General features: G+C 49.1%; 1 protein-coding gene and 1 long non-coding RNA gene across 3 annotated transcripts in view; one reads left to right on the top strand and one right to left on the bottom strand.

Annotated features, from left to right (window-relative positions):
• PFDN1 (prefoldin subunit 1) overlaps positions 1–8,634 on the top strand; it is a 69,125-nt gene extending 60,491 nt beyond the window's left edge. Inside the window, exon 4 of one of the 2 annotated variants that reach the window (XM_054511727.2) lies at positions 8,215–8,634. In XM_054511727.2, the coding sequence (XP_054367702.1) occupies positions 8,215–8,295 (81 nt within the window). In that variant the 3' untranslated portion in view covers positions 8,296–8,634. Of the gene's footprint in view, positions 1–8,211 lie in introns of both variants that reach the window. The other variant, XM_045893647.2, reaches the window with a different exon arrangement.
• Positions 8,635–9,795: 1,161 nt separating this feature from the next.
• Positions 9,796–14,373, bottom strand: part of LOC135365352 (uncharacterized) — a 61,005-nt gene continuing 56,427 nt past the window's right edge. Inside the window, exon 3 of the long non-coding RNA XR_010413024.1 lies at positions 9,796–10,278. This is a non-coding gene — a long non-coding RNA (uncharacterized LOC135365352). The remainder of the gene's footprint in view (positions 10,279–14,373) is intronic.

Raw genomic sequence — 14,373 nt, 5'->3', positions numbered from 1 at the left:
GGAAACCATTCCATACATTTAAGTGATTTTCTTTAACATTTAGGTACAAGCATGAGTAGGCAGATGGTTGGGTTTAACTTGGGTTGGCATTTTGCCAGGCAAGTGCAACAGGGGGAGAGCAGAACAAAGTAGAAAAGGGATATTTGTAAGGGGTTAATATATAAATGATGGACTGTGGAAGCTTAGCTAGGTAGGATGGGTAGGAAGGGTAAGGCCATGGAAACAATGTATAATGAACAACGTGTCATTGAGGGGTGCCTCGGTGGCTCAGTCTGTTAAGCATCTGCCGTTGGCTCAGGTCATGATCCCAGTGTCCTGGGATCGAGTCCCGTGTTGGGCTCCCTGCTCGGTGGGGAGTCCGCTTCTGTCTCTCTCCCTCTGTGTGTGTTCTCTTTCTCTCTCTAGCTCTCACTCTATCTCAAATGAATAAATACAAAAATCTTAAAACAAAACTTGTCATTGAGATGAAGTTGAAGAAATACTGGAGTTGAGAATTATCAGATACGGCAACCTGGAAAAATCTGGAGTTGTGGTGGTGAACCTGAAATTTCAGAGGTGTTGCGGTTGGTGGTGTCGACATGGTGCCTAGGGTGTGACTGTGGATGGGTGGCTGAGGTGGGGTGAAATAAAGATTATGAGGGCGCCTGGGTGGCTCAGTTGGTTAAGCAACTGCCTTCGGCTCAGGTCATGATCCTGGAGTCCCAGGATTGAGTCCCGCATCGGGCTCCCTGCTCAGCAGGGAGTCTGCTTCTCCCTCTGACCCTCCCTGCTCTCATGCTCGCTCTATCTCATTCGCTCTCTCAAATAAATAAATAAAATCTTAAAAAAAAAAAAAGAAAGAAAGATTATGAGGGGAGGGGACATCATGTTATTGGAAGGATCGCCATTCTTGTTGGAGTCACCTTGAGCGGTGCGGCTGTGGTGGAGAGGACGGTGAGCCATCAGCGAGTGAGGGACAGTACTCAGGATATTGTAGGTGGTGGCAGCGGGAGGGGGGGCGGAGAGGCTGGTAAAGCACGATGCCACAGACTTCAAGGACCAGAGTTTGGAGGGAAAGAGAGAAAATGGTTTGGCACTGGGCTGAATGAATGAATAGAAGAAGGATGGATGGATGGAAATTTGGGCTTTTATTAGGCAACTTTCATTGAAAGTTAAAAATCTCTGAAATCTCTGCCTGCTGGAATCAGTTCTTTTAAGACTCTCTTTTTTTAAGAACAGAGGTTGACAGACTGCATAGCCTGCTGGCCAGATCCACCTTGCTGCTTGTTTTTGTGTGTTTAGAACACAGATATCCCCATTCATTTACACCGCACCCATTAGTTTACACATTGTCTGTGGCCGCTTTTATGCTATGATGGCAGGGTTGAGTAGTTGTGACGGAGACATCTCCACACAGCCTAAGATATTGAGTGGCCCTTTATAGAAAAAAATCCAGTTTGCCAACTCTCACTTTTGAACAGTGTTCTCAAACTTAAAAAGTGTGCTTCGAATCACCCGGAGGGCTGTGAAAGCACAGATTGCTAGGCCCCATCCCTAGAATTTATGATTCAGTGGGTCCAGGTTAAGGCCTGAGATTATGCTTTTCTCACAAGTTCCCAGGAGTTGCTGATGCTGGAAAAATTCCAGGGACCACATTTTAAGAGCCATTGCTTTAGATATTTAAGGCAGTGGTCAGGTTCCTTCTCCTCTTAATCTTTTCTGAGCCACATCTCTCTACCTACTTCACTGCTTATCACTTGACATGATTTACTGACATGTCTCATCCCTTTTTAAGCCTGGTGCCCCAAAATGTAATAATGCTTTGGATGTAGCCTACTCAGCGCCATGTGCCTTGAAACAGTTGGCCCTTCTGCTGGCTCTGCACTTACCCGGGAGTTTTCTTTCTACTTTCTTTCCTGGATTGTCTGATGGGCTGGACTTTCTCTGGGACTTAAAGGAAGCTCATGTGTTAGGGAGGGCAGTAATGGTATTGATCACCCAAACCCTAGGGGGACCAAGGGGAGGAAATAGAATCCTTCTCTCCCCACCCCCTCCCCCAGTGTATTTCTGCCCTAAGGCGTTGAGTCGTGGTGAGGTTTGTCTTGGGCAGTCACAGGTGGGATTTGGGAGTCTGACCCCACAGAGTAGCAGTGTCAGAGTCTCTTTACAGGTAAGAGACCACCTGGAAGAAAAACAAGGTCAGTGTCCAGCGAAACCACATCTTTTAGCAGAGGACCTTTTGAAAGCGGTTTCTGAAAGTTGCGGAGACAGTAACTTCTTAGATTTCTCCCTAGATTGTCCTATTCCATGCCTAAATCTGCTTTCTCATTCTTTGAGCTTGTCTCCCAGACTTGTGTTAAGTTCACAAGTTCCCTTATTGCCTAGTTATATCCTTTTTTTTTTTTTTTTAGGATTTTATTTACTTATTTGACACAGTGAGAGAGGACAAGCAGGGGGAGCGGCGGAGGGAGAGAGAGAAGCAGGCTCCCTGCTGAGTTGGGAGCCCGACTCCAGGCTCGATCCCAGAACCCCAGGATCATGACCCGAGCTAAAGGCAGATGCTTAACCATCTGAGCCACCCAGGTGCCCCACCTAGTTGTATCCTTAATGGTGAAGTGGATGCACCCTGATGAGTTCCCAAGCCGACGTGTGTCTGTGTATCACTCTCTTGGCTTTCAGTTCCCGGTCAGACGTGGCCTGTCTTTCCTGCCCCTGGTGAATGCGCCTCACCCGGTCACTGGCACTTGCAGAGCTCTGTGCCGCTTCTGCTTGCTACAGTTCTGCCATCTTGGTCTCATTTCCCTTCCTCACTTCTCTGATTGTCACTCCTCGTTGCCTTTCTTACTTTCTCTTCCTCCTTTTTCTCTGTGCCTTCGTCACATTTTACCCCTGTCTGCCAAGACATGCCTTCTCAGCCTTCAGTGAATTCTTGGCCTCTTGCTAAACTTCCCTAGTGTGGGCCGCTGGCATCCTCTGGCCGTTTTAGAGTTCTGCAGACTCAGAGAGCATGAGACAGTGAGGCTCTGGGTTTTTAATTCAGGAGCTTTGGGAGCAACAGTGAGAAGGTGGCCTTTGCTTCGCGTGTTTTGATTAATAGTAGAGCTTGAAGTTGGCAGTGGTCTGCAGAAGTTGGCAGCCGTGGATTCAGCGTAAGGGAGAAGTGTGTGGCCAGGATAGGTCAAAGTCAGGATCGGAAACATGGGACTCAGAGCAGAGGGTCTCTGAGCACAGATCTCACAGAACATCAGGGGCAGAAGGGAATCAAGATGCCCATTTTACTGCCCCTGTAGCCTGGATTGGAGGCATGGGACAAGCCAGAAGTTCTGCTTTTATCGACCGAATCTCCCCCCAACCCTTCCCCCAGCTCTATTTTACCTGTCTTATTTGTCTTTGAGACAAGAGTTCATTTGAAGAAAAAGCTCTGTGTCTAAAGAATAATAATGGGGGAGTGAGGATACCTGCATAGTCCAAATCCTCATTTTACAAATGGGGAAATAGAGGATGAGAGAGGAAAACTACTTTCTATACCTTAAGGAATGGCAAACAGGAGAAATATTAGAGAAAGAGAGGGAAACAAAGTCCCTAAGGAAAAAAAGTCTGTAGAGATAGCATCACGAGATGAATTACCTCAGCGGTCTATTTGAGAGATTATGTCATGTCAGGAAAGTTCTACAGACTTGAGCCTCTTTCCTTCATGGGAGGTCATAAAGGGAACACTGGCCCCTCAGCCTGACTCCCAGAGAGAACCTCAGGCTGATGAGCAATAACTGCAACAATGTCATTTCCCTGGCCATGCTGAGCCCCACAGGAAATCTCAGAATTTCACTCCAGAACAAGGCCCACAGGAATGTCGCTGCACCCAGACCTCTGTGGTTTGATTCCACTGGAGAATTTCCTAGGGGAAAGCTTCTGAGGGAGATTGTTCAGCAAGACAGAAAAATGCTGCAGTGAGGCCATCTCCTGCTGGAAGGTGTGGGTTTGAAAGGCCTCCTGGAGTTTACACAGCAGTCCTAATCCCCCTTGTAGCTCACAGCAGCCCTGGCCAAGCTCCAAACACTTTCTCAAGGATTTCCAACTCCAGGACATGGGAGATTGGGGTAGTTTGTTTTACAATTTTACAAGTTGATCTAATAAAGGGCTTGACCCTTAGGGCCTGTTCTGTTTGTAGAAGTAAGCCTGTGATTTTCCCAGGCACATCAATGAGAGTTGAGAGACTTACGTTTACCTAGGGGCAGAGGTTAAGAGGCATTGGCCCAAACTGAAAATCATCTTGAAGGAGAGGGTCATTTTCTGTCTTTGCTTTCTCTGTTGGTGTTCCTCATTCATTCATGTTGTGAGGAGAACTAAAAAGCAGTGTGTATACAAGTATATCAGTAAGTCATCATTCCCATTATAAATGCACTTTTATTCAACAGGTATTGAGTTCCTCTCATGTAGCAGCCATTTTTCTAGACACTGGGATATCAGCAGACAGAACAAAGTCGTGCCCTTGTGGACTTCTCTTTCTTGTACGGGAAGATGGACTGTGCAGGCACATCAGGGTGAGAATAGGGAGCACAGAGCTGCCATAATATTCAAGGCTTTTCCCGATGAGGTGGTATTTGAGAAAGGCCTGAAGGAAGTAAGCGAGCTAGTACTGTGGATATGTGGGGAAGAGAGTTCCTAAGAGAGAGAGCCAAAGGGCAAAAGCCAGGCAGGAGCATGGCTGGTGGGTTGGAGGGGCAACGCAGAGTCAGAGGTGCAGGCCAGTGTGGCTGGAACTGAGTGGGTGAGAGGGAGTTGAGGTCAGAGTCCGCTGAGAACAAGACTAAACATGGCTTTGCAAAAAGGCTTTTGCCTTTCATTTTGAAATTGGAAGCCATTGGAGGGTTTTAAGTGTTCACAGAGGACTCTGAGCACTGTGTGGAGAAGAAACTAATGGGGACCAAAGGGCAGAAGAAAGGAGACCACTTAGGAGGCTATACATTAAGGTCACATTCTGGATACATTTTGAGGTAGTGCATAGGATTTGTTGGTTGATTGGATGTCAGATGTGAAAGAAGGAAGATTCAAAGATGACACCAAAGGTTTTGAGCATTTGCAAGAATGCAAATTTGCAAGTTGTCATTTACAGAAATGGGGAAGATGGGTCCACAGGATTTCTGATTTGACTAGTAGTTTTAGGAAGAAAGTGTGGAAATTCAAGGAAGAAAAAATTTGACTTGATCATTGGTTCCTTAATTTTCTGCATCTTTTCTGACAGTCTTGTTTGTATTTGGATCACTTCTACCACGGTTTTCTTGGGAGAAATACAGGTCCCAGGGTACTAACTTACAGGGATCCTTAGCCAGCCCTCTATGATTCAGTGTGGTCAGAAGCTGTGGGTACAGACGAACTGTGGGGTAGATTCTGTCTCTGGGACATCCCTCATTTCATGGTTTCCTAGGGCTGCTTAACAAATTATTACAAAGGTGCTTGGTTTAAAACAACAGAAAATTATTCTCTCACAAGTTTTAAAAGCTAGAAGTCCAAAATCAAGGTGTCATGGGGCTATGCTCCCTCTGAAGCCTCTGGGGAAAAAATCCTTCAGTTTCTTCTTCCTAGCTTCTGGTGGTTGCTGACCAGAGGTCTTCGTTTGCTTATACATGTGTCCTTCCCTTTCTGCCTCCCATCAGGGGATGGCATTCTGTTTCTGTGTCCCTTTCATCTTCATGTGGCCTTATAAAGACACTAATCATTAGATTAAGGGTCCACCCTAACTCAGCATGACCTCATTTTAACTTGACCCTATTTCCAAATAAGGCCACATTCACAGGTAATGGGGGGTTAGGACTTCAACGTATCTTTTTGTGAGACAATGCAACGCACATCACATACTCTGGTTTGGGTTTGATTATGAAGGTCTTTTTGGCTTAGGTACGTTTGAGGATAATACAGGAACTATTGAAAAAGTTAGAAAACAGGCCCCTCGGTGCTAGGGATGACCTGTCTATTAGGATGAAATGAAAATTTTAATGTGCAATAAATTTACGTAAGCTAATTAAAGATTTAAAGGTAGGTTTATTTTGCATTATTTTTTCAAACTTGAAGACCTTAAGTTATGCAGTGGTAAAAATCATGAAAAAAATCATAAAACTGAAACTGGAAGAAGAGACATAGAATGACGAATTTTAAAATAAGAATTATAACCTGAATTTGATTGTCCAGAGGCCTGTGCAGTAGGTAGAAAAGCTCCAGCTGATGTTCCAAGTTACGGTTTTGCCAGTTGGGGCAGCAAGTTGGCAGAGATGGAATGCAAAGGACCCGGGTCCCTGAGCACCAGCACATGCCGCGGGAGCCCAGCCCCGCTTGCCCCACTGGCCTTTTCCTCACATTCCCCCGGGGCTGGGAAGGTGCCCAGATGGTTCATGGCACTTGGTCTTTAGCTGCTGCTCCCCTGCTGTGCAACACCCAGTACATGGACATTCTTGAGTGGTGTGTCAGGAGTTACTAGTATTTCCCTCTTTAAGTCACCACATGTCAAGTCTAGGGGTTGTTTATCAAAGGAAGTTTAAGTTCCCATTCTGATAGCACAATGATAGGACTGTATCAGGTTTAGCAGCCTAATAAATTCCTTAGCAACAGTATACATTCATAGCCACTGTGAGTTTTTATGGAGCTCCTGTTGTTTACAGGTTGGACAGCAGCTGTGTGCAAGTTGGACAGATGGGAGATGAGTAAAGAGATAGGGCTCTTTCTAGCCTTCAGGAAATTCAAAGTTAGGAGAAGACCCAACAGGAATCAAGTTCACACAAAAACTGATAAAGCTGCCACAACATTGGAGCCATAGGAAAGCATCTCTAAATGTATCATTTAATAAATACCTGGGGGCACCTGGGTGGCTCAGTGGGTTAAAGCGTCTGCCTTCGGCTCAGGTCATGATCTCAGGCTCCCTCTCCCCCTCCCGCATGCTCGTTCTCTCTCTCTCGGTCTCTCACTTTCTCTGTGTGTCAAACAAACAAAATTTTGAAAAAAAAAAAAAATCTGGACAGAGAGCGGGAGAAGTTAGCCACAGGGATCTGTAGAAGAACACCAGAGACTTTAATGGTGAAGGCCTCAAGCAACAGCGCGCCTTCGTTTCGATTTTCCTGCCTCAGTGGTTTGGTTGGGCATCAGTTCCCAAGGAAAGCCTGTCAGGCCAGACTGCTCACCTGTTCAGTGGCCCAATATTGCCTGGTTTTCCCAGGTCATCTGGGCACTTCCGTGGTCCCAGTGAATCCACAGCTCCTAGGGTGAAAGGTGTAGGGGTGAGTGAGAAGGGCACTGGGTCCCCCTGAGCTGCCTAGCTCCGGGCTTGCGTTACTGCCTGGCTCCAGTGTGGCCCAGTCACATGGACCCTTAGAAAGGGGACTATTTGTGGAGTATTCCTCAAAAAGGGAGCCTCATTTCATGTCTCTTAAGTGGGAATGCAGCCACAACTATGTCCTCAGGGCAGGGACCAGTGGGGAAGCCATCATACTTTTTAGGTGACCGCAGGGCAAGTAATGTACAGACATCATTTCCTTTGACTAATCTTTTGTAATCCTGGCCCAGATGTGGCTCCTGTAAGTGGTTAAAGTTCTTTGTCTAAGTTGAGATTTTTAATTTAGGACCCAGATGGGGTAGGAGGTAAACTTCCAAAAGGTCTCTTTTACTCAGTGTGTCACTGTCCTGGATTCCTGGCAGGCAGCGGTTTCATGAGAAAAGCAGATTTCATTCAGCCTGATGCATCTGCTCGGTGAGACATGGGGTACAACTTCTTAGCACTCATGCAGCCTGTCTGCTCACTGGACAGAGCAGAACCCTCTGGTACCCTGTCCGTTCCGCAGCAGTGGCAGCTCCAGGCGCCTGGCCCAGGCCATGGAAAACCTTGAGAGACAGTCTGTTATGGGGCCAGAGCTTTGTCCTGGTATTTCCTGGCCTTTGTCTGTCTGGTATAACTTCATGTACTGAGACGCCTGTTTTGAGTCCACTTCCTCCTGGGGGAAGAGCACAGCTGCCTTCCACAGAGCACTTCTGCTTCCTGCAACCGAATAACCACTTCCTCCCCGCTCAGGCCTGTGGGTAGGAGGAGGGGAGCACTCTGGTCAGGTGTGTGTGTACCTGGCCCCCATTAGACAGTATGCTACTGGAAGTCACTGGTCACATAGGAGAAGCCATTACCATTGGCCATAAAAACTGCATCTGCCAACCTGGCCCACACCTCCTAACTCTGGTTTCTTTCTCATACTGCAGCAGAAAAAATCCTACCTGGAGCGGAGTGTGAAGGAAGCTGAGGACAACATCCGGGAGATGCTGATGGCACGAAGGGCACAGTAGGAAATCTCTAGCAGAAGCTTCCTGCCCCCTCCCATTCCTGGCAAGGGCAGAGGGGCCCATGTGGGGAAAGCATCCTCTCTTCTGCCCTGATGGACTTTTTTTTTTTGGATGATCTGGTAACCCTGTGTTTTCTCCTTCACCCTGATACCCTTTCAGATCCCAACTCTGCATTTTTTGTCCTGGCTCTGTCTGCCGCCCCTGCCCAGAACACTCTTCTCCCCTGGGGGTGAGTCACCAACTCCCAAGAGAGGGAAGCTGGGAGCCAGGACATGGGGGGGCTTTGCCCAAGCCTATCACTAGTTATGCTGCTTAGACCAATAAAAGGCATCTGTTCCCCCAGCCACTCTACTAAGTCTGCCTTTCTCAAGCCAAAGGATGAGAACCAAGGGCCAGAGAAGCAGAAGCTTTCAACCTCAGCTCCCTCCCTGTTCTGTCTCCTTCCAGGGCTTTGACTCTGTTCCTTCTTTATTGAAGCCTTTCCTGCCCTTTTTTTCCCCTTTCTGTTCCTTTGAGTAAATCCCTCACCTTCTGAGCCTCCCTGCAGATAAGGAAGGAAGGAAACCAGGGCATAGCTGAATTCAAGTAACTGTGGTGGCAGTGTGCCCAAAGATTCCTTCCTCTTCCTCACAAATGTTCCTGAAGAAAATGCAGTAATAAACCAGCAGTACCTCCATGGCTGTCTAAGCCTTTGGCCAGTGTCATAGAGGTGGACACTCCTAGAGGCTCAGGGGCAGTGGTGTGCTGGAGCTGGCTTGTACTGGCTCGTGAGAGCCAATTTTTAAAACAAGTGTTAGCACTATTTCAAGCCAGTTGTGAAACACAGCCATTATTAAAAATTTAGGTAAATATACGCAAATATAAATATTCAGAACTTACCCCCTTCCTAATTACTAAATCTGGCCATTATCTATGTTTTTGATGTGAACAGTCTATTGTATCTAGATGATGGAAATGCTACATAATGGTGCACTCCTGCGCTTTTCTTCCCAACTCTGCGTTCAGGACATCATGTTGGTAGCTTGAAATCAGCTATTGTGGGACCATTTACTCCACAGAATCAGGTGATGGATAAAATAAGGATTTGTTTTAAAGAGCACTGGTAGTTAAATATTTATGAGCACATCACTGCTGCAGAGTGAAAGTGGGCAGAGAGCTGTCAACTGCTGCCGAGCCAGCGAGCTGAAGGAAAAGGACTCTGTTATGGCGGCTCAGCGCCACCCAGCGGCCAAAGCTGAGAGCTTGTTGGATGACAGCTCTTCTCTGTCCTGTGTGTGTGGAGGGAGGCTGGGGGCGCGGAGGGCGGGCAGCAGAAAAGAAGGCGTGGGCTCTGAGTAAAAGCACCTACAGCAGCTTGGTGAGCCTGTCTCCGGGTGGGACGAGGGAGAAAATGCTAGCCTGGTGAGGGCCCCAGGGAGCCTGCCTTCCTGAATGAAAACGTAAATAGACTCCCTCGTCACGGGACAGTGGCTACTAGCATTTTGTCTGGAATAATTCATTCAGTTGAGGTTTAGACAAATTTATTGAAACATACAGGGTGTTAGCAGAGAAATCATTCAGTGGTATTACATCATGTCGCTACCTTGAATGTATAATTTTAAAATTATAAATATATAACTAAGCCTTTGGCCAAAAAAATAAAAGTCATTTAGCACATTTGTGAAAGGCCAATAAGAAATGGATTTTAAACATTAAAAAGATAAAGTCACTGAATTAAACAGCAGCGCAACCCCTGCTAATCTAGAATCCCACTGTGTCGAAGGTAGAAGTGTCTGTGCAGAGCTAGTCATTTTCCTTGATTTCAGCAATCAGAAGAGATGGGGCAGGCCCACCTGCTGAAGGTGGTGGCAGAGCTGGCAGGACAGGGAGGCTGGGCTGGTCAGGTGAGCATGTCCCAGAGACAGCAGCAACAGAGCGCAGTCCAGCAGGCTGTGAGGCAGGTGGATGGGCCCAGGTCATCCCTTCTTTGGTCTTCCACCACATACACTGGAGGGAGAAGAGGGAGGGTGAGAATGAACTGGCACAAAGCCCAGGCCCCACAGAGCCAGGGCCTCCCAAACCAGGGGTGGACTGTGGCAGCCGAGAGCCACTGGGCAGACTGGGGGCAGCCTTTCATTTACACTGTGGCAGATGTTTGGAGGAAGGGTGGCTTAGCTCCCCAACTACTTTCTCTCCTCCTCCTAAGGACTTTTACCCCTGCCGGGACAAGATGGCCTCACACGAAGGCAGGGACATTTCTTGTCTGGCCAGAGTTGGTTAGCCCTGCTTGCTTTAGAAACCAGGCAGCAATGTGTCCCGTACCTTACTGGTATTTCCTCAGATACCGTTCTGCCATCTCCCAAAAGAAGGCATAAAGTTCCTAAAAAGGAACTGCAGGCCCTAAGAGAATAACCAGGAGTCCTGGTTCTTCAAACCTGGGCAATGCCCACTGTCACGTGTGCCCCAGCCTCTTACCTTTCACACACACTGGTGGGGGGCAGGGATGAAGACCTAGTCAAGGGAGAGGGATGGCTGGAACCTAGCACCGTGGCTTTTTCGCAGAATGGAGGTGGAACTCTAATAAGCCCTGTCAGGGCTAAGTGCTCTATTAAGAAATTTGAGTGCTACACAAGTCCACAGGTCAAAAAGGACCCCAACTTCCCTTCGCTAGTCAGCTGACTTGGCGGCCGACATCAGCCTTCCTTCCGGTAAGCACATACTTAAAATGGCTGATGGTCAACCTTGGTCTCAGAGGGTCTGTGGCCCCTTTTAAGAAAATCTGAAGACAACCACCACCACTAAACTCATAAGTAGTAAGGATTTTAAACTTTTTCCAAGTTAATGAATACATGAATCTATAAGTTAAATTGGTCCTTTGGCAGTCTTTCAGTTCTATTTTTGTGTATCTATTTTTATACCTCCTCTCTCGGCAACTCCCCTCTCTGAAGCCTGGTATAGTAGCTAGAATACTCTGGGTTAGTAGTGAGCTTTTCCAAGTCCCACTGTGTCAGCCACCCTCCACAGACCTCCCTTCTCTTGTGGCACAGCTTTCAACTCAGCCTGCTTTCCTTTGGCCCCACTCAGCAACACAAGCAAAACTGTTCTGAGGTCTGGGAGACAAGACCCAGCCCCAGGGAAGCCTAGTGAAAGAGGAGAAGACATTTATTCTGAGGCCTGATAAGGTACGTTACCTGATTTAGTCCTAATAGCAGTACCTGAACATAGACACTACCATCATTCCCATTTCACAGGTAAGCAATGCAACGCTTCGAGAGGTTAAGTCTCTCGTCCAAGCATACATAACCAGCCAGAGGCAGGCCCAGGGTCTGAACCCAGGCCCCTGGCAAGCCAGACTTGCCCAGGCCCATCTGGGGTAGAAAAGGGATCAGGAAGAACGCAGGACTGAATGTGCTCTAGGACCATCCTCTCTCTCACCAGCTAGAGCTCACCCCACCCACTAAAGGCATGCACAGTCCAAACCCCTGGGGCCACCTCGGCAGGAGAGCCCTTTTCACCTGCTCTCTGCCCAGGTGACCTACCCAAGTCCCAGCCTCCCTTCATCCTGCAGTGCGCAGCTTCAGACAAGGAAATGAACAGAACAGAATGCACACCCCCCAGAATAATCCCTTACTGTATTCTACTTGCCAGAGCACCAGCTCTTCCGCCCTTGAGACAGAAGGGCCCTCTCCCCTGCCAGCTCTGTAGCAACCACCTGCCTCACCTAGGCCTGAGACCCTGTCTGGTTGCTATGTGAGAGGTCCTGCAGCCTCTCTTAAGCTACCATTTGTTGAGATCACAAGTGTGCCGGGACCTGCCTGTGCCAACAGCCTTCTATACATAATACCACTCAGTCTTCACAACCCCCATCCTCACTGCTTCTCCTCCCCTCCCATTGTACCACCACGGGACCGTGGGCAACTTCATTAGGGAAACTTCCTCTAACACCCTTCTCCTTCAGTGTAGTCAAGTTTGTCCTTGCTAAGGCTTATTTCACATGACAGGCGCTGAAACCTGGGGCAATGGGGACTTGGAGCTCATTGCTCCCAGACAGTGCTTACAGGGGGAACTGGGGGGGGGGTTAGAAATAATCCATCTGGCTACAGGACAGGAGACATCAAACCAAAGGGCTGCGTCAACCTCATTTTGCAGGGGGGCGGGGGGGCGGTGTAAGTTCTCAGCATACCTTAGAAACCCTGTCACTTATTTCCTGGAGTGCCGAATCTTCTGAAGCCCTTATGACTTTTTCCTTTCCATTAGGTGACAACAGAACCTCTATCCCCAAACTACTGAAAAAGTAGGGGCTGGAAGAGGGTGTGGGGAGGGTAGGTCTGGAGGTAGGAGTAATGTGTAAGTTTTCCTTGCTTTTCTGTCACGCAAAGCAGGGGTGACTGGCCCAGGAGAAAGCTCTTGAGGAAGGCCTCACAGTTCCTCACAGCACCCACTGGGGGGCTCTCGAATGGCATACAACTTCGTCTTCCGAGATGCCCTGCCTACGGGTAGGATCTGAGGTCCTGCACCTCCAGAGGGTGCCTGCTGCACTGGGCAACACGGCCTAGTCTTCCCCAGCATACACCCCACCAGGGGCCCTCACGGCTCCCCCCTACTCCCCCACCCACTGGGTCAGACTGGGTCAGTCTGTCCACCAGCTCCTATACTCTCCTGGCTGGCCGGTTGGAATGCAGCCCACTCTGCCTGCGGCCCAGGGTACTCGAAACCCAAGGACTCGTGTGCCCTGAAGCAGTCCCGGCAGAACTGCTTTCCCAGCAGGAGCCCCGCTGTGGCAGAGAGGACGCCAGCACTCGTGTTCATACCCAGGCCTTCCTGGCAAGTGGCCTCCGCCGGCACGCAGGGCATAGAAAGGGAACAAGCACCATGGTTATGAACGATGTTAAACATTAGGGAAAACTAGGTGAACAGAAACTACTCTCTGCAACTCTTCTGTGAGTCTAAAAATTATTTCGAAATACCAGACTTTAAAAAGGGGTGGGAGAAGGCGTTGTCCTTCCGGGTATGTCAGCAGTCTGCCCAGGTGGGGAGGCAGGTTCTGATACCTACAGGCACTGCTCAGATGGAGCTCCCCCTTAGAGATCAAATGCCCCGCTGTGGCCAGCCTGGGCTCCAGCTCCCGATGGACACAGGCAGGGCCTTAGGGACTGGCTTATATCCACCTCAGCCAGAAGGCCCGCCCTCCCCATTCGGGTCTGGTGTCTCAGTGCCAAGACCACCAAACTCAAACCTCTGCCCTACCCCGTGCAAGAAGGGACTCTGTTCCCAGAAAACTACAGCTGAGTGGGGGATCAGCTCCAACGGTCCCCTCACCAGCGGGTGTCGCTTGTCCCAGACAGCCCTTTGACAGCGCCCCTCAGTGAGGGGCAGGTACTCAGAGCTTTGCCACAGGAATGCAAGTGCACAAGTGTGTGTGTGGTGGTAGAGAGGGCAGCTGGGGGTGTGTGCAGGGAGGGGGGTGTATGTGCACCCAGCTGTGACCCAAAGACCTAGACTAGGTCAGAAAGGCTTAGGTTAGTCTTGGGTGCTGGGCAGCTTTGGAAGGAGCCGAGCAGCTCCTGGGAGAGGTTCCCACCAACCTTTCTTGCCTCTGTGCTGGAAGCAGAGACAACAGACGTTAGATAACTGGAGGCATGTGGCCCCCTGTGCCCAACTCCCTGCCCACCAAGCCCTGGGGTCTTCTGCATAGGCCCCAGCCCACCGCAGCCCCGACCACCAGACCCCCCAGCCAGCAGTCCCAAGTTCTGGCGCTGCCGTGTTGTACAAGCTAACAGTGCCGTTTACGGGCGCCACTCAGAAACCTGCTTCTGGGCAGCAGTGCGCACGTGGGGCGCCAGGCAACAGCAGGGCCAGGGCCGAGATGACCTGAAGACATGTGAGCAGAGGCCGTCCCAGCTGGAGGCTCCAACACCTCAGTCAGCCCTACCCTGAAATCTGAAACCTTGACTTGAACAGCTCAGACATTTTAAATGATTCATCAAGTGCTTTGAAGTGGCGATAGAGCATTATTAGGCCCTTCCTGTTTGTGGGTACACCTGTACACAGTCCCAACCCAGGAGAGCTAATAAGGAGAAGCAAACAGAGAGACCGGGCCTC

This window comes from Mirounga angustirostris, unplaced genomic scaffold (genome assembly GCF_029215605.1).
Source record: "Mirounga angustirostris isolate CCGP_5_RB_7025 unplaced genomic scaffold, mMirAng1.0.hap1 SCAF_7, whole genome shotgun sequence".
Classification (NCBI taxonomy): Eukaryota; Metazoa; Chordata; class Mammalia; order Carnivora; family Phocidae; genus Mirounga; species Mirounga angustirostris.
The sequence above is the reverse complement of the archived record's forward strand: the minus strand, read 5'-3'. Positions and strand labels throughout refer to the sequence as shown.